This window comes from Seriola lalandi, unplaced genomic scaffold (genome assembly GCF_002814215.2).
Source record: "Seriola lalandi dorsalis isolate HSWRI2012SDOR001 ecotype SW California unplaced genomic scaffold, Sedor1 jcf7180002054407, whole genome shotgun sequence".
Classification (NCBI taxonomy): Eukaryota; Metazoa; Chordata; class Actinopteri; order Carangiformes; family Carangidae; genus Seriola; species Seriola lalandi.
Genome location: NW_019524960.1, coordinates 171,653 through 194,276, shown reverse-complemented (window position 1 = coordinate 194,276; position 22,624 = coordinate 171,653). Strand labels below are relative to the sequence as shown.

Genomic DNA, 22,624 nt, shown 5'->3' with positions numbered 1-22,624 from the left:
CCCTTGCCCAAAATTGTACAATGTAAAAGAACCTTTATGAAGAGATTTCTAAACTTACAGTACATGGCATATGAGTGTTGTATTAAGATAGATTTGAACCTATCCTTTAGTTTCCTCTAAGTATAACTGCTAAGCTATCCTTCAAAACATGTGGACCGAACTTCACATAGTACAAAAATGTCGGAAACACTCTCCCCACATTGTATCACTCACCGGCACTTGATGTCTTTTCATTAACATTTCATTGGACACATCACTGCGCTGATCACTGATAATAGGCCGGCTCTATATTACTGCTGACTGCTGGTCACATGACCTACTCCATTAGCTGCCATGTCTTCATTTTCTCTTCATAGCACGTCAGCCTCTGTAACACCACAGCCTGTTGTCCTGGAGGCGGCTAATGAATTTATTTAGCCCAAAGGAAAAATTCATCACAGGTTTTGTTAAAACTTTTAAACACTTGTGAAGTTGATTTATGTCTGGTGGCTGATTCAAACCTTTCATATGAGAAGAATATTTTAAAGTGGAATGACTCGAATGGGATATTGATTTACATATCTACTGATGCTGATGCAGTGGGAAAATGAAAAAAGATAGAAATATGTCGAGCACTTCTTTAACAAATCAGGCATGAAGGCCAATAGCAGCGCTGTATCTTGGGATATTAATAAAAGCATGTACATGGTGTGTCTTGTGCAGCCACAAATAGCATGACAAATCAGAGCTGTGGCTGATAATGGATAGTCAGGCCATTACTGACACTGTCCCCCGCCCGGCCATTTTTTCTTCATCATAAACTATGTGTGAGGTGCTGGTGGCTCGCAAAGTGTTATTTTTTCACACCTGCTTCAGGCTAAAGAAACACTGATGAATTAAACAACAGGAAACCAATCAATCTGAGCGAGCCGATTTGTCAGGTATGAGCGACTGGATCGCCGCCTGTGACAAATTCAGCCCTGGCTGCCGCTGCTTGCTTCTGGGTGTTCATCCAAACCGCTGGGAGCCTCGGAGAGAGTGAACAGATCTGCACACTGTCAAATAACACACTGTGCAATTCACATCAAACACCCACCTCATGCTTGTCCAGCAAGCTACTTGCAGCAGCTCCTCGCCTGCGTGGCCACTGTAAGGTCAGGGAATTCATGTTTGGTCAAATCTTAGCTAGAAAATTGTGTCAGTTTTCTCCATGAAACCTTTGTGGTATATTGTAAGAAAGTGTTGTTCCAAAATAAACATAAAAAGTATAAGAAAATTTTTTTAAAAATAAGCTTTTTGTTGGGTAATAGCAATTTTAAAAAATAACATCCTGTTTATTGAAGCATCATTTGTGTTTAATTCTTGCAGTTTTTACTTCAGCATGCCTTTTTAAAAGTCCAGGTCGTTTGTGTCAGTCATGAGAAACCAGTTCCTTAAGTCTAAGTAATTACAGCGCCAGTGACATAGGCTAAGTGGTTAACATTTCATAATAATGAGCTGACTTTAAAAAAAATCTCATATTAGTATTATGAGGCTCTTAGCCTCTCTTCTGATTGGCTGACTGTTTTCTGAGAGATCTAATAAAAAATATATCAGATTTCAGATAAAAACATTCCTGCAAGGTTGGATGGTGGGTCCAGGTGGGTGGGGCCTGGGGCATGGCTGAGAACAGTGACTGCTTTGTTGTGACATCACAAAGTTCCATATGTCCTGACGGCTGGTTTTAAGGCTCAGTTTCTGAATACAGGCTGTGTGCATTTCTCTGTGGACTGAGGCTTTGATGCTTTCACAGTATTAATATAGAAGCTAGACCTGCTTTATAATCAAACATCACATGGACATCTTCCTTTAAAACCTTTAAGATAGCAGCACAAAATAATAGTGGTTTTCAGGCTGTGGCTGATTAGTTTGATCAATGTATTCTTTACTGTGGTCTCTGGGCCGTATTCTTTACCAGTTTAAGCCTTTGTATTGAAACTTATAAATATCTGCTCTCTGGAAACTTTTTAATGTTCAAGTCACTGAACACTTTTGTAGCTTTTTAATGACTGAAACCAAATATTACTGCATTGTCTAACAGTAACTTCTTATTTATTCTTTGTACGACGATTTCTGAGACTTTCTGTATCTACAACCCAGTGAAACAGCATAAATGTCTGAGAAAATGTACGATTCATGACATTGAAAAATAGAAAGAGACTGAGAACCCGGTGACCCAGTGAGATGCAGCCAGCATGAGGTTATGATGGTAAGCTTTTCATCCTGCCGTCCAGTGTGCACATGCAGGTGTTCGGGCACCAGTTCCCTTCAGAACAGGTTTCCTCAACAAATTCACACCCATGAAAAAAAAAAAGGAAAAATCTCAGTCAACCTCTTGAGCACCAAACCTGAGGTCTTCGTCAGATGACATACCTACTAAACTTTTAATCCTACAGCAGTCTACTTCTCTGCTCAGCTGTGTGTTTGTGTGTGTGTGTGTGTGTGTGTGTGTGTGTGTGTGTGTGTGTGTGTGTGTGTGATCTTTATGGATGGCCCAGAGAATCAATCAAACAGAATCAAGTTCCAGCCTCCGTGCCTCTGTCTTGTCAAGTGGCAGCAAGCTGACCGATGGTCCAGATTTGAGATGATCTACATGCCTTTACGTAAGTGGGACTAATCCATCAAGAGCAGACCACAGAAGCTCACTCCATCATTTCCGTTCACACACAAACACAGGGGGAGTTTTTTTTTTTTTATCTCCCAGGAGGAAACAAAAAGAAAAAAACTATTTTGCTGCAAAGTTGTTGAACAGTTGACATCATTTTTAAACATCAGAGATGAGACCATAAACAGTTTCAATCTGAATAAATCGCACAGGTCAAACGTGTGTGCAGTTTCCAGATGTGAATTACATCCAACACCTGCACTGAAAGTAGAATTGGGAAAAGTTCCAGCAGTGCAAATTAAGAAGGCTACAGCCCTGCGTTCAGCTATAGGAGCAGCAATATAAAGCAGCACACAGCAACGATACAGGACTTCTTACAGGATGGTTTCTCTTTATTACAACTGAATCCTGAGCATGAAAGTTCTTTTTTTTTTTAACATGGAAATTTCTTCTTTTTCCACAGCTTGCAACCACATGTCACCGTTTTCATCAGTTTTTAGTGACCACAGTTCCATATTTAAATCATCATTTAAATCACTGTTTCAACAGTTATGAACCCCCAAATAATATCAGAACCTCAAATTGCCCCTGATGGCTCTTCCATCAGTGTATGAGTGTGTGTATGGGGGTGGTGTATAAATATACAGTGAATGAGTGAATGTGGCTTGTATTGTAAGGCACTTTGAGTGGTCGATAAGACTAGAAAGGTGCTTTACAAGTGAACTCATTTACCATTCACAAACAGAAAATGGGTAGTTAAAGGTCCCATATAGTCTAAAGGTAGATGTCCATGGGCTGTTTGATTATAAAGCAGGTCTACGTTCTATATTAATACTGTGAAAGTATCAAAGCCAAATTCAGAAACTGAGCCACGCCCTAAGCCCCGCCCACCTGGACCTACCATCCAACCTTGCAGGATTTGCTGAAGTGTTTACCTGAAATCTGCTAATAGTTTTATTGGATCAATCAGGAAACAGTCAGCCCAATGTTTTTCTCATCCATTAGAAGACAGTCAGAACATAATCAAAGGCTAATTTAACTTCAATTAATAAAAATACAACTGGACTTTGCTTTGCTACTGTTCACATGTGGCGCTGTGGCTCACAGTCACACATAGGTTTGACTGATTTACTGAACTGGGGTTATTTTTTTTCAAACCACACATCATGTCTCAGCTATTTCAGAGGTCTGTCAAGTGACCAAAAGAATCTTTTCAACTTCAGTCAGAACTTTTCAGAATAAAAGCTCTCAATAGCTCGAAATAAAGCATTGCTGCAAAAAACGAACTTTCTTGCGCTTTTACTATGTAGGGAAAATCACTAAAAAGGTAGTGATTTTGCAGATAACTGTTTTTAAATGACCACTGCTTTAGTGGTTATAAATATCCACAGAAAATCTGGTCCAGAGCAACTTGTCTGATTCTTAAAGCTACAGGTCAAAGTGTTGAATGTACAGTGAAACAATGCGGACAAAATGTTCTTTGTTGGAAATTCATTACAAAGCTTTGGTATATTTGTTCGATAATCAGTGTAGACACACAGTCTTACTGACCACACCTCTGCAGAACATCCTTCAAAGTTCTGTACGTTACCTCGTCGAACCACCACCTACAATTCCTAACTGAGCATGGCCCCATTCCCACCAGCGCCCTGAAGCCAACCTTCTCCCATGAGTTTTTCATCTAATCCCACATTTTTTCCCCAAAAGCTCACATCCCTTTCCTTCCACAATTAATTTACTCATTTATCCTCTGTTCCAGTCAAGGTCAAGGCCTGTGATATTTTAATTAAAGAGGAGAGGAAGAAGAAAGTTTTCTGTCTTCAAATGAAGCCTCAAATTTGTGAGCTGTTCAATCAGATCTTTTAAACTCACTTAACCCCTGATTAATCCCCAGCGCTCTTCAGTTGGCCGCGCTTCCTGCTTATGAAATTAAGAGCAAAGGAAGCCTCAATAACAGATTCAGCGCACATTGCTGGGATAGATCGGAGACTTGACAAGCATATGCAAAATCACACAGGCGGCATGAACAGGAGAGTTCATGGATGTGATGGAAGCTCTTTGGCTCTCAGTACATCTCTCTTCTTTCCAGGGTCGCTGTGCATGAAGAAATAAACCATTTGTGCAATCTCTCCAGTTTGTCAAATTGTTCTTAGATTTGGCTGAACAAAGGTGGAAAGAACAGGAGCCACTTATCTTTCCACTTATATTATCTTTTATTTTCAGCAAGTGCCAGAGGTACAAATTTAAGACTTTTGTTTAAATTGTTTTATCAGAATAAAAGAGTCAGTGTGCTGGCTGGACTATCGCTGACAGGCTTGTGTGGTGAATATGAGGTTTTGATTGGTCATTAAAAGAGGAAGTCCATAGCTTCAGGCCATAGGCAGCTCATGATAGGCTGCATACTGTCCAGTCACGTGATGATAGATCTGTACGAACAAGAGCAGATGTGACAGTTAAAATTAAAAACAGTGTAAAAATTAACTAGAAAATTAAAAAACCTTTCTGTCAATTTCTGTTGATACTTTATTTTTCTATACTTGTTTTAAGTTCAGTTGTTCATCTTTTACTTTAAAGTAATTTTAGATAAAAAATGTCAGATAGAACGTTTAATGCAGTAAAGTAAGATATAGAGAAAGTAGTGTGTGTGTGATGAGTCCTCACCTGTCTCTCAATATCAGCCAATAGGCTACTGGCTCCCAGGCGGAACAGGTGAGGACTGAGCCAATCATTTCCCAGCTCCTCTTTGATCAGAGTGAGCCACACCAGAGACTCCTGAGCTGTTCGGATCCCCCCCGCCGGCTTAAAGCCCACCTGAGGAAACACACACTTCTGTTAACAGGACACACATTTCACTTAAAAAGGTGCACTATGCATTCCTGCATGGTTTCAGCGTGATTTTATTTTTGTCTCAGATCATAGGCATCTCCCCTTGATCTGCTAGCTGCCTGCCCCCTGAATACACTGTGAAAAAGCGCGGTCTCTGGAGACAACACAGGCGTCACAAACACAGACTGTGCCCAAAAACATAACAAACCACGTTCCAGCCAATCACCGACAAGATGGTTGGGCGAGGGGTGGGGGTTAGTTCGCGTGCACATATGGGGGGGGCAGTGAGCAGAGTTGATAGAGTAGCGTGAGTATCTGAGAGTAGATAGCTGGACGGCGCCGTGAACTAGGGCTCACGACTCAACGATATATTTTGGGAAATGGCCGAGGCACGGACACGACCAAAGAAAAGACGAATATATAGCGAGGAGGAGAGAAATGGAGAAGGAACAAACGGAGACCCGCATTTATATCGGGGAACCCTGTATTCAGAAACTGAGCCTTAGAACCAGCCGTCTGTTACTTTGTGATGTCACAGCAAAGCAGTCACTGCTATGCCCTAAGCCCCACCCACCTGGATCCACCATCCAACCTTGCAGGATTTGGTTTCTCTGAGTGTTTTCCTGGAATCTGCTATATTTCTATGGGATCACTCAGAATTAGAATCAGGGAATGAGGATATTGTTTTTAAAAAAGCAAAATGTAAGAACTTTTTTTTCTTAAATAACATGGTAACATGTAAATCTCCATGGATGCAGCCGGGCTGGGCGTATTGTACTGTAACAGCGTGGTCATTGGAGGACTTTTCTTCCCAGCATATCCAGCATCACTCAATACATCTGACACAACAATGCAGTTGGTTAAGTTACAATGCCAACATTACAGGATCATTAAAATATAGCAGGTTAAATAAGGTTATATCCATGTTAGGAAAGTAATATGTATACAGTCATCGCAATGAGTTCTCCTTTTCAAAGCTAGACAGATAGCTAATAGAGTGAAGTTCTCCAATTAACACAAGATGCTAGTTTTCTTGGTATTATCTTTGTCTTCGGCTGCTGATCTGAAGTATCAACATATATCAGCTTTTCCTTTTTGATGGAGGAAGAACTTGTGTTGACTCTTTCTCTGTCTGTTTTAATCCACCTTCTGTCACAATCACTGCCAGTGTCTAGTCTGCAGTGTGGGGAGTAAACAACTAAAATGTAATTTGATTATTGTTATTTGAAGTTTGCATGAGACACTTACAACAAGAACAATGTGTGTGTACTGCACCAGGGTTCAGTAAATTTGAGGTCCTTGTTTTAAGGTTTGTGTAGATTTTTGCTCTTGATCTGACATGACATCGGTGCCTCTGTTCACTGAGCAGATTTATAAGTTCCTGGCCTTTAAAATCCCATGGCTGGTTACGAAATGGAACTAATAAATTAGACAACACACTAGTAAAGACGACAACTTCCATGCAGCTGATCTACAGTGTGCGCCCCATTTTCCCTCTTTCTCATTAACCAGGAAATATTCACGCCCCACAGAAAGGCAGGAGTTAAGTACTGTACCTTGTGGCCTGTACACAAGAGGTAGTCACGGATGGCTCTCACCATCACTATGGCAACTGGGTAAGTAGCGTTGACAGCTTCCTTTCCTGTGGACGTCTTGATGAAGTCCGAACCTGTTGGGTTTGAACAGGTGACATGTAGTGGAGCATGTGACACAGTCCTGCAGATATTGTCATGTTGCACTTATCATCCATCTGTCAGTATGTTTTCTATTTAGCCGTTCCACATTCAAACCCGTGCATGAAGATTTCACATGTGACGAGCTGCTGAAGTCGGGGAGCAGAGTCAGCACCACGGTGTCCGTGTGAGGGTGCAGACAGAGGACGGACAGGGCATTACTCTGATAGTCTGGCCGGGCCAGACAAGAACATATGCTGCTGCTGATGGCTAACAGAGGGCAGCTGCATGCTCATCAATAAAATCCTTAATTTTTCCTTCCCTTTCTTCACAGCCAATTATGTTTTATCAGCTTTCCTGATAAAAATAGAAGATGAAATGATGCTCTTTAATAGATTACCCACAAACTGCGGGCTGCAGGAAAGAAAAAAAAAATCACCCCTTCTGCCTCCCTGGTGTATAATGACTGTTCATTACTGAACAGAACAAGATGAACATTTTCCAGTTCATTAAAGACATGTTCTATGTATTCTTCCAGTCAGGTCTTTTTTTCAGCCTCTCTCCCCTCTTCCTCAAACTGGCATAATCCTTAAGATTCGTTATGGGGAGTCTTAATTACCAGATAATGGATAACGGTTATTAAATGCGGGTGGCGGTAATGAAGCTCTATTCATTTGCATGGGCAGGGGGATACTGGCGGGGAACGGCAGAGTAAAATAGCCTGCATCAGAGATTAATAGGTGAAATTATCATTCAATTTCAGGAATCTCATACGCAATTCATAGGAACAAGGGGAGATTAAGGAGCGAGTGTGGCGACAAAAGCAATGCATTTTAATAATGATCTCTATCAGAGCCCCTGACAATTTGGTTCTGTAATCGGCTTATTATGTGATGGCTAGTTAAGCATACTGTGTGTGTGTGTGTGTGTGTGTGTGTCTGTGTGTGTGTGTGTGTGTGTGTGCGTGCGTGAGAGAAGGAGAGCTCTTCTCATCAGGTTCGCCTTTACAAAAGGCAAGAGGAAACATTAAGCAGCAGCGCCACAAGCTGGATGACAACAGGAATTACACCAAGACTTCACCTTTCACTGACTTAGACTTCAGACTGTTAAAAACCTCTTTAGCGCCTCATGACAATCAGACCAATGACATCACGAGCGAGTTGTGGGTTGTCCTTCAGGAGACTGAGGTCAAACACCTGTTCCATCGGAGAGAACACGGAACTATATATATCACACTGTGCACCGTGTCTATACAGGAGGTGTAGCGTGAGCAGAGCAGCAGCAGCTCACATCCTACATCTGTGTTTTACAGCATTAGGAGCCTAATGCAGTTACTGTAATTATTGTGTTGAATCGCATGATTAAAACACGAGTCGTTATGCAGCCTGGGTGGAAAGCTTGACTGATTAAAATACAACTTATCTGTTCTGTCAGACACATGAGACGGACAGCTGAAAATCACGGCTGAAACGCCTCCTCTGTAGACAGAACGTTAGTATCTCATTCTTTAAGTAGCTTATTAAACCAATTCTAATTCTGTCTGCATAAGAATAACAAGCCTAAGCTTTAAAATTTGTCATGATTATGCTTAATGGATTTCATGAAGGCAGTAGACAATGTGTTGTATTATTTAACAGATGTTTGTCTGACAGGAGCCACTGCTCTAGTTAAACCTGAACATGTGGAATATTCATACACACTCACATCAATCTGCTGCAGTGGTTAAGGTTGTTACTGTCAGTCTACTGCCGTGGTTTTTCAGCCTGCATGTAGGACAATCCAAGAAAGTCCACTTTTCTTTAGTTGCTATTTAAAGACTTGAACTTACTATAAGATAAAGACCAGCTGCTTTCTGCTCTAACACACCCACCGACACATCTGCAGGGTGTCGCCATGTGTTTGCATTTCGTTAACAAAATTATACTCACACACAACCCCTATGTGATTTGCTCTTTTACAGTACTCTGTGGAAACATGTTTGGCTTGTTTGTGTGATGTATCCGCCGGTACAAACAGACAGACTGATGATAAGTTTCTCATTTAGGAATAAACAGAATAAGCCTTTTTGTTAAAATGTCAACTGTCAACTAATTCCTTTAAAGAAGCTATCTGTAAGTTTTGCTATCGCTACATAGCCAACGTTAGCATCAACAGCAGCCATTGTTGTGTTTACAATACAAGAGGATATACTGTAATACACCTTCTGAACAGCGCTACTTCTTCATGGCACTGGACCCTACAGTGACTCACTATTGGAAAGTGACAAGACGGGCTAGCTGGTTAGCATGCTAACTTCAATAGATGAAAAGAAGTGATAGAATTAAAAGTAAAACAAGAGGTTTGCTTACCACCTCTGGAGACAGCTCTTGGTGAGTAAGGGAATCAAATTTGATGAAGTAAACAGTTGGTAATGCTAACGCTAGTGATGTAGAGATAGCAAAACTCTCAAATAGCTCCTTTAAATGTAAATTTAACAGGAGACATAAAGTCACATTTTATAAAAAATAAAATGTGACTATGACTAAGACACACTGAAAGATGTCAGAGTAGGTTATGGTGAGACTGACCAGCCATCATGGCGACCATGCTGGCCTTGTAGACGTTGGTGAAGGTGCCTAGCTCTCCAATAGCCAGGATGGTTTTCATGTGGGCGTCACCACAGGCCTCCCGAAACTGACGGATCTCATCGTACATGGCTGTAGAGGGAGACAGGAAACAGTTAATGAACCTACTTTATTTCCTAAAACATTCGGGAAGATTCAATACAGTAAAAATAAAACTATATTTTAGTTGTGATCAGTTGAGAAATACACAAAAAACTGTCAAGTTCTGTCGCTGTTGGGTTTTCCCACTGTACATGCTGGGGGGTTGTGGTTTCATATGTCCCAGCAAAGGTCATCAGCACAGCCCCATCAGCCCATCAGCCCCTCAGCCCATCAGCCCCTCTTTGGACAACTCTCCCAGGAAGCAGTCACACACCTCCAGCAGGCGTCTGAAGGAGGAGACAGGGAGAAGTCATTACAGAACTACGTCTCAGCTCCACCCTTCTCTTCCTCCCCTGTCTCCTCCAGCAGTGGGTCCTCAGCCTGCTCCACGACACCCCGTCGCTAAGAGTCGACACCCCGCCTGCACCAGGGCAAACCTGCCTGTCGAATCGCCCCGCAAGCAGAGGCGGCAATGATGATGAGATGTGGTGGATGTGTGATTGCCATGCACAGCAGCTCGTTGAAGAGCCAGCCACTTCTCAAAAAAAGAGCAATTTTGTGAACAATCACTTCTTCGCTGCTTTCCCCTCCTCTGAGTGGTTCGCAGTTCTTTCTGTTAACGCACATGTTTCCCCTACACATGTTGACTCCTCTACACTCACAGCTGTTGAGTCAGGCTCTTCTCACTCCCACATTGCCACAAGCGAAACAGATTTTTCATCTCAAGTGAACACAACAGCGCGTCCGCACACCCCCCCGCCTCTCTGTGGCCTCCCCACTTCTCACCCATTTGTGTGCGTTAGTGGTTACTGACATACATGGTTCGCCACAATGATGCAGTTATTGTTAGGCAAAATAGCAATTTCCATTGTGCGCAGAAGTGTGCCCAATTTTATTCAATCCAGCATTTTTCGGGAAATCAGCGAATGCCTATGGGCTTAACCCCTGAATGGGAACATTTATGTAGAGAAATGTCTTTGGGCATCCACCAATTAAACGCTTCTTGAAAAGGAGTAAGAAAACAGCAACCTGTGTTTCGCTCGATGACGCAGTAGAAATTACCTTTTGTTTTACTCACCAGGCAACTCCCCTTTCAAGCCAAAAATGCAACCTCTCTTGGATTACTTCCACTCTTTTTATTATTATTATTTTTTAATATTTTGTATGTCTACCATTGTTTCTGATGTTAGATTCGATCCTCCTGGGCTTGGATGATACCAGTCTTGCACAAATCTGTGGAGAGATGTTCTACTTCCTCACAGATGATTCTCTTCAGCTGCTCTTTGCTGGAAGGGTTTTGTTGCTCTATCTTCTACTTTAAAATAATCTGAAGGTGTTCTATCGGATTCAAGTCAGAAGAAAACTTTTTTTTTTCCATCACAAACTCTTCTGTGATTTTTGCAGTGTTTGTGATCAGTGTCGGAAAAATCCTCTCCTGTCAAGCTTCTTGAGACTGGGAGTCATCTTTTCATTCTGTGTTATATACATGAGCTCACATCCATAGTGCCATCTATAAATGTCATCTCCCTACACCTTTTGCTCTTATGCAGTCCCATATAACTCCCACCTCCACGTTTCATGATAAGCACTATACAATCACTGTGGTTGTCCTGACCAGGTCCGCAGCAAACATGCCGGATGATTTTGGTTTCATCGGAACAAAGAACGTACTGCCAACATTCATCAGACTTTTTCATATGCTTTGTCAAAGTTTAATCTTTTTTTCTTGAATGCTGTCTAGGGCTGAGCGATTAATCGCTTTTGCGGTAATATCGCGATATGATAAAACACGATTTTCTAACCTCAAAGGCTGCAATTACACTCTGGTCACGTGACATGCAAGCGAGAGCAGAACAGTCGGCTAAAAGAGGGAGCAACAACTTGACACGCTACACTTCGACCTGTTGTATAATGGCCTCAGGCTCGACAGAACCTGGCACTGCAGAAACTTTAGTGTCAACGAGGAGCAGCACGTCGGTTGTGTGGAACTATTTTGGCTTTAAAAAAGAAGATGCTGCTCAGCGTCAGGTATTGTGCAGAACCTGCCTTGCTGCTGTTGCTACCTCACGGGGCAACACCTCTAACCTGTATCAGCACAACAAAGCCATGTACGATAGTTGCATGGATAAAATGCTGACGATTGTGTCAGATAAGACAAATACCACCCGACAACGATCACTGACCGAAATGTTTGAAAGCATAACCCCAAATGAACGTAATTAAAAAATAATTGCATATTAATTAATAAAAATCACAATTATATTATTTTCCCAAATTGTTCAGCCCTAATGCCGTCCATAGAGGTTGACTTCATGCAGTCCTTCTCACCATCTCATCAGTCACTGAAATATTGGTCTCCATGGATAATCTTTGTGCCAAGTCAAAAGCACTTACTCATCTGTTTTACATTTGACACAGTGGTTACAAGTAAACTGACTTTTGTTCCAGTGGCCCATTGTACTATGGGTCTATTCTTCAAGTCTTTCCGACCCGTTTGTTTGTAATGATACATAAGATAAAAAAAAAACAAAAACACTTCAACTTCAAGTTCCTCTCCAGACATGTTTTTTTTTTTTTTTTTTTTTTTTTTTTTTTTTTAAACTGGGTCTGAAGCTCATCTCCTCTTACTCCCTGATTGAGATATCTGGATCAGGCCTTATGCCCCGCCCACCAGCTGCTTGCTCCAGCTGGACAGGTGAAAGAGCAGAGAGCATCAAGATGGTCAGAGGAGGAAACATGTTTGAGCCTCAGTCAGACCCAGACTCAGATGAGGAGTCTGTTGAGATCAGAACCAGAGACTAGCAGACGGATCAGAATGGTTAGCATAGTTAGCATCTTTTATTTATGTTGTTTGTTAACTTGTAACTGGCAGTGGCTGAGGCTTGTGCTAATGCTAACTCTCTCTCTCTCTGTACTGACAAGGCTTCAGGTTTATTTAACCCGGAGGGGGTTTTTAAAATAACACAATTACTGTTTTAGTGATATTGCACAGGGGTGTACTCAGTTGTGTTGTGTACAGTATGTGCTGTCTGTCTCTCCATCTTGCCTCATTATTCAAAATTATGGGATTGATTTCCCCCCTCCTCAAAGAAATGAGATGGAGAGGAGGAGTCTCATTGCCTCTGTTCAGTGCATGCACTGTCTCATTATATGACGCACACAGCAGCCTTCAGACAGACCCAACAGCTGCTTGTGCACTATAGAGATAATTCCCAAGGGAAGCCTCTGACAAAACAGCAGCTGTCTCATTGGTTGTGCGAGGAAGGACCACCCACATGGTATCCGTGCTCATTCTATGAGAGCCTCGTCCTCCTCCGCAGCTCCGTTCAGCAGAGTGACAGTAGATGATATCTCTGCAGCGGCATCACAGGCTTCCCCTTCTCCCTGTATCCATTTCTGCCAACAGTATGTGACATGTCTGAGTTTTCCCTTAACTCACAGGGTATTGAGTGACATTTGCCATAGAGAGGTTAATATGTATGTGCACACTGTCAGACATTTGGTTCTCATGTAGGAGCTTCTGGTTTGTTACAGTATTCAACAATTGTCTCTGTCTGCTCTCCCGGCATAAGTTTGCTGTGTTTGTGTAAGTCTTACTCTACCACCCACCCGCCATGTGATATCTTCCAGTTGCACACATCAAGCCCCTGCTAGTGTTCTTCCCTCTCGCTCCTGCTCTGCTCGAACTTGGGACTTCTACCGTGTTTTACAGTAATAATCACCAGCTGCTTCCTCACAGCAGCATGAGCGTGGAGAGCGTTATTGCCCTGGATTATTCAGACAGGTCTTAGTGCAGCAGAGGGTTGTGGCTTGAATGAAATTTTTGATTTTATTACATGGAAGGTATGGTGCTTGTTAACTGATGTGACCACTCTGGTGGTCCAGTAGGGCATTGACCACATCAAACTTTGCCTTTATCTCAATATCGACAGCTCTAAGAGGGCGAAGCCTATACAAAATACAACATTTCATAACCCCAGATTCTACAAGTATAAGTGTAGCGCACTAAGCTGCAGGCCCCACTCTTCATGACTGGGCACTGGTTTAAACCCAATAGCGACAGTTCTACGCCTTATACTCAGAGTCTGTGGATACAATGTGTAACCAGTGACCACATCAGTATTTGTTCTTTAGCATCGACTACAGCTACACTGTGGACACAAAAACATAGTTTGAGCCACTCAATATTTGCTAATTAAGCCCTGACATAAGAAAAATGTTTTTTGCTTCATAGTAAGAAGCAGTTTTCATGTTAATAACAAATAGAGTTTCCTCCACCAACCAGCCAAGTTACAGGAAAAAGTTGACCTTTGACCATTTGGATATAAAATGTCATCACTTCATTTTATCCTTATAGACATTTGAGTTACATTTTGTCATAATTAGTGAATTCATGAGTTATGGCCAACAACATGTTTTTTGATGTCACTTTGACCTTTGACCACCAAAATCTAATCAGTTGATCCTTAAGTCCAAATGGACATTTGTGTCAAATTTGACGAAGTTCCCTCAAGGCCTCACTGAGAAATCACATTCACAAGGACGGACGGATGGACAGACAACCTGAAAACATAAAGCCTCCGGCTCCGGCTATCGCCAGCACAGAGGCATTAAAACAACAAAAAAACTGAACATCTGCATCTCCATGACAACTGGAGAGCACCATCTGCCAACAAAGACCATGTGGCGGTCAAAAGTCCCCAGGAAAAGGACTCATCTGGTGGAGCGCATACCATGAAGGCTCAGTTCTTACCACAGTAGCCCAGGTTCGAGGCCGACCCGAGGCACTTTGCTGCATGTTATCCCCCCTCTCTCTCTCTCTTTCCCCAGCTTTCCTATCTCTCTCTCACTGCAGCTACAACAAAGGCAAAAATGCCCAAAAAAATAACTTAAGAAAACAAAGGTCCCCAGGAAAAGCTATTCCTGCTCCACCAAAAGCAGACATTTTTTTGGCACCTTTCATTTTCTTCTGTAGTGATGTCAGAAATTCCAACTCCAAATCAATCAAAAAGTAAATTTTTTATTAATCTTCTGGCTCTTCACAAAAAAATCTGACTAATGATTTAAACTCAAAGCAGATGTTTTCTTGTTGACCTACAGGTCACAGGCCTCAGTTACTGACCTGTGCTAAGCTCATCATGTGATCACAGCGTACCTTCCCACTGTCCTGTCAGGGCGAGCGTCCTGTTGATGACGATGTCGATCTCTGTGGCACCGTCGGCCACTGCCATGCGGACTTCCTGCAGGCGAGTTTCCAGTGGTGTCTGGCCAGCTGGGAAACCAGTGGCCACTGGGGGAGGAGGAAGAACGCAAGCAGTCACACACACTTCAGCTCACCGTTCATTTCTCACCTGCAGTAACCAGTTACTTTACTTGAATCTCACACAGTTCTGGTTCAGTTTCAGGTGACTTACCTGAGGCCACAGGGAGGCTGGAGTTGGCCGCTTTTAACGACTTCACAGCATCAGCCACACGGGACGGATACACACACACCGCTGCTGTAGTTATTCCTGAAACACAACACAACACAGACAGCAGAGCAGTCAAGAAACACGAGGTGAAGTGGTCTGTGTCGCCCTCTGCAGGTTATTCTGGTCCCAGATCTTTGCTTTTAATTTGATGACAACAATGTTACTATTAAAGAAAAATGCTGGACAAAACTGTGACTGTAGAGCTGAAACCATTAGTCAAAAGCCTTACAAGTCTCCTGTGTGCTGTCTGAATGATAACCACCCTGCAGCACTCACACCTATCATCATGAAGTGAATCAAGAGGCTGGTTCTATAGCACATTAAGTCCAGCCTCCCCATCACACCCGACCCCTTCCAGTTTGCTCTAAGCTCCACTGGCCCTTCACCCAGCCCGGTCCCACCTGGAGAGAAAGAGTGTTTCTGCTCACTGACTTTAATTCAGCCTTCAACACAATCATCCCACAACACGTGACTGTGAAAGCAGACACATCTAGGCCTAAACACCTCCTACTGCTACTGGGTCCTGGACCGTGTCCGAATGGGTAGTGACAATTATTATACTCTACAGAGAGTGTTGGGGGGTACATGTGAAAATGAATGAAGAACAACTTGAACTTGAACTTCATTTAAAGACGTCAACTTGGGCTTGTGGAACTGAGCTCAGCATTTTTGGAGTAAAACGCATGCTTTATGTTTCAATGTTAGTAGTGGCACCTTTTTAAAAAGCTCAAACTGTAACTGGTTTATATGTGGTGTTTGTGGTGGTGGCAGAAGCAGACCTTTGTCATGCATATCCATCTTCCTGAGCAGGTCGTATCTGACTGGCTGGATGGCTTTCAGACACAGCCGATGGACGTTGGATGGTGTGTCATCTCCAGCCAGAGTTGTCAGGTCGATGCATGTGACAGCCTTCAGCAGCCAGGCAGCCTGCAGGACAAACACATAGAAACAACAGAGGAAATAGCTTTAGCTTGATTCCATCATCAGCATTAATTCCCACTGCTCAGATACGCCTCTTTTCTGATTGGCTGGTTGGTTTTTTGAGTGATCAAATAGAAATATAGCAGATTCAGAGAAACCCAATTCTAGAAGGTTGGATGGTGGGTGCAGGTGGGCGGGGCTTGGGGCATGGCTGATGGCGTTGAACAACACATGGATATCTACCTTTAGACTATATGGACCTTTAATTTTCTGGATCAGCCAAAATATCCATTTGCATAATAGTTTCTTAATTGATTTTCCAAAAAGTCTTTTACATCACAACATACATTACTACTGCATTGTAAAATAAGATCCATTATGACAAAAGATTTTACTCTTATCACCCTCTTAATTATCTGTTATCATTCATTTTCTATAAATGTACAAATACAAATAAACAAGCATTAATATACAAATGCATACAGATGGAGATGTATAAATACATATAGTAATTAACTGTTAAAGTGGTACGGTCTTCTTGTCATCATGTCCCAGTATGTGTAACACATGCAGGATGCAGGTGAAAGGTAAGACCTACCTGCCACTGTTTCTTGGGGGTCTTTTGACCTTGGATTTGCTGAGCTCTCTTCAGGACAGCCTGCGTGTTCACTCTCACTTTGGATATCCACTCCAGGTCTGCAACAGGGGATGTAGGAAAAAAAGTGAAAGCTGCATCTATAGCAATTCCACCGTCTGTTTGATGGATACACACACACAGACTGCCAAGCTGTTTTGTGGGGGATGTGGCATGTTAAATAAAAATAAATATATACAAGAACGACAGTGGTTCCTTTTGTTGATTCAGTTGTGTTTATGGCCATTTCTATCAGCTTTGTATCATGTTCTACAAGCTTTTTATTCTATAGGTTCCACCGTCAGTCAGTCAGTCAGTCAGTCAGTCAGTCAGTCAGTACGTTGTTTCAGAGTCATCAGGTTCTGTAAATGTGGAACAATATAAGTTGACATAAAAAAGTGTACTTTTGAATACTTCAGTATTTTTAAAATCAAATACTCCAGTACTTTAAGTCAAGTAAAAATTTGTCTGAACAACTTTCACTTGTATTGGAGAAATATTTGATCAGGAGGATCTATACTTAGACTTAAGTCATGGAGCTGTGGACTTTGTCCACCTCTGCAACTTATATGTGCATAGAAATTGGAGAAGCTGGAGCTGCTTTTAGTTTCTCTTTTCAATCTTGTGCATTTGTTTGTTGTGAAAGACCTTTATCACAACAGCACCCCTTTTAAAATGGTGTCATAAGTTTCCCACCTGATCTTATGTATCTAAATATTTCTATTATTATTTATGCAAGTTGGTTTTTTATTGTTTTAAGTGCTATTGTAATGTAATTTTAATGTTCTATTTTTAATGTATGCCTCTCTGTAAAGCACTTTGAATTGGCTTGTGTCTGAATGATGCTATATAAATAAACTTGAATTAAACTAATTAAACTATATAAATAGACATGAAATGGTGGCAAATTACAGTGTAAAGAAATCATTATGGCTGCCATTTCATTGACCACGTCAGTGTCAGAGCATGTTGGTTTTACAATACACTGAACTATGGTACAGTAGGGTTTAAGTAGTTAGCTGAGCAGGGAGAGGTGGGCTGTCATGAGTTCACAATTAGACTGTCATGAGAGGCTCTGGCTGTCCCATGGCAGCCGTATGATCAACATATTTAACAGTACGTTGCCTGTATGTATCATAATGCTACATGTGATTTGTAACTTTCACCCAACACAGTCTGTGTGATAGTTTCTAAAACTGTTACGTCATGATAATAATACGTTTTGTTACAGTGGGTTACACAGTAACATTTCTATGTTCAATAGGTCAGTTACCTCTGAAACGTTACTTATTAAACTGAGTTAAGGCTACGCTGAAGGTCGGTATCTTTCTTAGTTGCTCTATTTTACTATTAAACCTTGCGAAGTGACAATTAGTGCGAGGCAAAATACTATAAATTCATTCGTTAAACGTTACATAATAAAACGAGTTGTTGTGAAGTCACAGCAAAACGTTGATGACCACACGTGTTAATGAGGAACTGAGCTACAGCTACAGTTTAACGGCGGCAGGAATAATGTTACTCACCGAGCTTCATGCCTGGGTTCCTGGCCGCCATGTTTGAGGACGGTTAGTATTTAATAATGCGCAGATATTGGAATTAACAACAACAGCCACCTCCAGCCGAGCTGACCTGTCAACAGTCCACTTCCTGACTACAACGTGTGTAGCGGAAGAGGAATCCCTCCGCAGTAAAACGTTTTTTTTTTTCTCAACTTTATTGACATTTTGAAAAACAACAGTGTGTGTGTGTGTGTGTGTGTGTGTGTGTGTGTGTGTGTGTGTGTGTGTGTGTGTGTGTGTGTGAGTGCGTACGTGCGTGTGTGCGTGTGTGTAAAATAGACATAACAGAAACAGAAAAATAAGAAAATAAATGATATATAAATCAATGACAAACATACAAAACTAAGTCATGTGATTCCAGTTCTCTGTTTTTTTAGAGACTCCACAGACAAAACTCTATATCGTCACTGCTTGGGATAGGTATATTTAACATATTTAAATCTTTTATACTATCAACATACCTCTCTTTTTGAACTTTTGATTGCTGCCAATGTATTATTACTTCTATTGTAAACATCAGAGACATCATTCAAACACCAAACCATACTAACATTGAAATGCACAGAACACTCAAGAAATGTTGCTATTCATATGAGAAATAGGTTTTCAAAGATCTCAGTCAGAGTTTGTGCAGAATTTGGAGGGAAACAGTCTTGGAGTCTGATTTACTTGGTTTAAAACTGCAGGAATGCTTTGAAGCACAATTCTTAATGGAAAAGGGATCATCCAAAAAGAGGTTTGTGTGTGTTATCAGATGTTTGTCCTCCTCTTTCACACACACACACACACACACACACACCGAGTTCTGTTTTAGGGAGAGCAGGCTATATGTATGACAATGAATAGGCACACAAACAAACAAAAGAAATTCACAGCCGTGATACATAAATTATGTGGCAAAAGGATTTTAACCCAAAGGTAAAAAAAAAACCAACAAAAAAAACAAAGGGGAAGTTTCTTTAAGTATAAATACATACATACATTGACATTTGATATTTCTGTCTGTATCTTTTAAGCCACTGCATTCAAAATGTGATACAAACTAGTTACATGTGTCTGCTATTAAATGGTATAGGTGTTATCTCTGCAACACAAACAGAGCATGTCTGTGGTTTAGTCTCACACACAAGGAGTGAAATGCTACAATTCACCTCATAGTCCAGGTTAGTTGTAACATAAACTGGGGTGAAATGTAACATCATGACCATTACAACGTTATGACCATGACGTTTCTCTAACATTATCCGGAGTAGTTGTATGTGTGAATGCAAATGTCCGAATCAGGTGCAATCAGATATTAAATGGACTTTACCCTGCCAGCTCCCTGGTGTAAAGTCCGTCTACTGTCCGATTGAGCCCACATGTGAATAGAGCAGGTCACTGTCTGGACAATTCACAGTTTGCGAGTGAGTGGGCGTGTTGATGAGGTTTATATTATTTCTCCTGGACACCCTAACCAGGCTCCACCATTCACCTAAACCAAACAGAGTGTTTCCCAGTGGTTGCAACCCATTGTCTGAAGTCCTTCTTACAGAGGTGACAGCCTTATGTAAGAAGCTGTTTTTTTTTTAGTCTGTTTTTTTTGCATTTGATTGTCCTGCATCTTCTTCCAGAGGGGAGAGGGGAAACAGGCGGGAAACATGTCCAGGGTGGGATGAGTCTCTTATGATACAACTGGCTGTCTTGCACAGACCAGGCCAGTGTAGATGTCACTGAGTGGTAACGTGGTCCTGATGACCTGCTCAGCCGCCATCACCACCTGGTAAGAGATGATTCTAGACCAGATGGTCTGTGTGTAGTCCTGCTCAGGTCTTAGACTCCATCTAGCCTTGCTGCCTTTGCATGTGTGCACTCTGCGTCGGGCAGATCCGACCTGATGTTGCTGCAGCTTTATGGTCTGTTCCTTCCCTGGTAGTGCAGGATGGGAGTTTGCCTCTCTACAAGTGTCCTTGTATTTTCTAGTTCTGGCCAAGACTTGGAATTTGAGGTAACATGGTGAACTGTAAACAGTCCATATACTCTCAGTTTAGTTAGTTTTGTATAGCACTATAACTTCAGTTTCATTTTCACCATCTCAGTGTTTCACTTATGTCTCCGCTGATGCAGTGCCTCATGTCTCACTCTAAAAAAACATCTTCTTTAATCTGAGAGGATCTTGCTCCATTGGTAGAGCAGTGTGTTTGTCAAAGATTAGATTCCTATACTTGCAAAAAAAAAACCCTTTCTCTGTGCGCTGCCGATACTGGGCCAACTGCATTACTCTGAAAAGAAGCGCTCATCAAATCAAATGGAAAAAAGCTGGAACAAAAAGCAGCATGAAACATCAGTGCATTGGAGGGAGTTGCCTTTTGAAATGCTTGATTAAAAACCTGTGTTGTTAATTCAGTTTGTGAATTCAGTGATTTATTTCTCTTTCAAACTGATTTTGAAATGCCATTATTTATTTAGGAATTCATAAATGTATTTCTCAATGATGCTCTTATTGACTGTTTTCACAAATCTCTTTTGAATTTGAATTATTTATTGATGGATTAATATTTCATTTGTAAATTATTTGCATAATTCCCCTTTTTAGTGCCCATTAAAATATAAATTAATGAAACACTTAATGATTTTTTTTATGTATTAATTTATGTTTTTACTGTCAAATTAAATATGAATTAATCATATGCATACATGTACATAACTGTTTACAATGTTTACTTTCCTTCATTGTTTGTATCTATTTAGTCATTAGATTTTCCCATTTCTAACCAACATAATAAGATGAGCAACATAATATATATAATTTTAATTAACTGCGTCTTACACATCCAATTACCAGTAGTAGCCTATACTGTACTTTACCACCACTTACTCCAAATACTAAAGTTTCTGATCCACAGCTTCTAAACTCACCAGATTAAAATGTAGGTATGACATGGATCAAAATTTAACTGGGAGATTCTTAAATTGATATGATCTGATCCATTCTCCAGAGAAGTAAAGCAAGTAAACATTGAGGTTACGTGGTAAACATCTGCCGCCGCTGCACCAACAGGACACTCCGTCACATCTGCCTTCAGTTAAGCCGGAGTTGCATCATTTTGCTGTAATGCAGTTGTGAGTTCAAACCGACGTGGGAATGGCATTACCATGTGAAACATTCGTGTTTGCTACAATAAATGTCGACATAATGTGCGTTTGATGACCTACCCAACACAAACTAGTGTCGAGTCTTCAGGTGTTTTATCTGGTAAATAAATGAATAAAAACTAATGTAACATCAAAACATTAAAAAAAAAACTATGTAATGTTTGTGATAAATGAGCCAAATAATGCAAAGACACTGGTTAGTCTTTAAATGCTTTGGGCTGCATAGGCACAGCATTTTTCACTTGTGGTGATTCATGACTGAATTGTTGCTTTCGCCAAAACCACAGACTATCACACACACACACACACACACACACACACACACAGACACACACACACACACATAAGTGCACACAAGGCTTTTCCATTGCCCACCCAGGACCTGCTGTTCTGTCCTTTCGAGTTGCACCCAGAAGCAAAGGGTGACATCTGCAGGGATAAAGACATAACCAGATAATGATATTAATCAGACGGGACAGGACCCAGTGGGAGAGGCCTCACATTCAAGTTAAAGTCCCCTTGATGTACAGACAAGCTCTCGCCCTGCAAGCAGTTAGCTGTAGCCTGCGAGACCGGACCCCGGCACAGTTTCACATGCTTGAGTAATTGTTGCATACCAGACTTATGCAGAGGCACATATCGGATCTGTGGCTGGGAGAGGCCAGGCCTGAGCCAAATCCTGCCCAGTTACCATGGAGCTGCTGCATAATATTATGGAGACATATGTTAGGGAGGCCTTGTATTGTTATGTAGTCCTTGTGAGAAAAAAAAACTGCGAGCGAGAGGCCACAATATTTATTTTCTGCAACTGTGCGCTGCACACTGCAAAAATACTGCATTCAATTTAAGTGTTAACATATACTGTAGGTACATAAGGGCATATGGCACATGCAAAAAGGCACAGTGTATCTCTTAGTCAGTGTGTTAGGGTTTTAACAAAGAAGTTTGAAGCTGATCTGCACAATCTGATCTGAGAAAACAAAACATAATCTCATCGAACTGTTGGTTTAATAAAACATTTAAAAGACTCGGTAACAGATAAAATGACAAAGATTTTGTTTCCTGCACGTGAGA

The 22,624-nt window shown here is 41.3% G+C and overlaps 1 protein-coding gene across 1 annotated transcript; it reads right to left on the bottom strand.

Annotated features, from left to right (window-relative positions):
* Positions 1-4,812: 4,812 nt before the first annotated feature.
* On the bottom strand, positions 4,813-18,537 carry dera (deoxyribose-phosphate aldolase (putative)). Its single transcript, XM_023409771.2, has 9 exons — positions 18,380-18,537; positions 16,818-16,915; positions 16,078-16,225; positions 15,242-15,337; positions 14,983-15,117; positions 9,690-9,818; positions 7,006-7,118; positions 5,285-5,434; positions 4,813-5,049 (listed from the first exon to the last, which is right to left on the bottom strand). Exons 1-9 carry the CDS (start codon positions 18,408-18,410, stop codon positions 4,993-4,995), a joined length of 957 nt encoding a protein of 318 aa, XP_023265539.1. The 5' UTR covers positions 18,411-18,537; the 3' UTR covers positions 4,813-4,992.
* Positions 18,538-22,624: the final 4,087 nt, after the last annotated feature.

Excerpts from the sequence above, each read along its gene's own strand:
- dera (XM_023409771.2), bottom strand. The coding sequence starts at position 18,410 with ATGGCGGCCAGGAACCCAGGCATGAAGCTCG. Across the intron at positions 16,916-18,379 it reads GAACCCAGGCATGAAGCTCG|ACCTGGAGTGGATATCCAAA; the intron begins GTGAGTAACATT and ends CCCCTGTTGCAG. Across the intron at positions 15,118-15,241 it reads CAGCCTCCCTGTGGCCTCAG|TGGCCACTGGTTTCCCAGCT; the intron begins GTAAGTCACCTG and ends CTCCTCCCCCAG.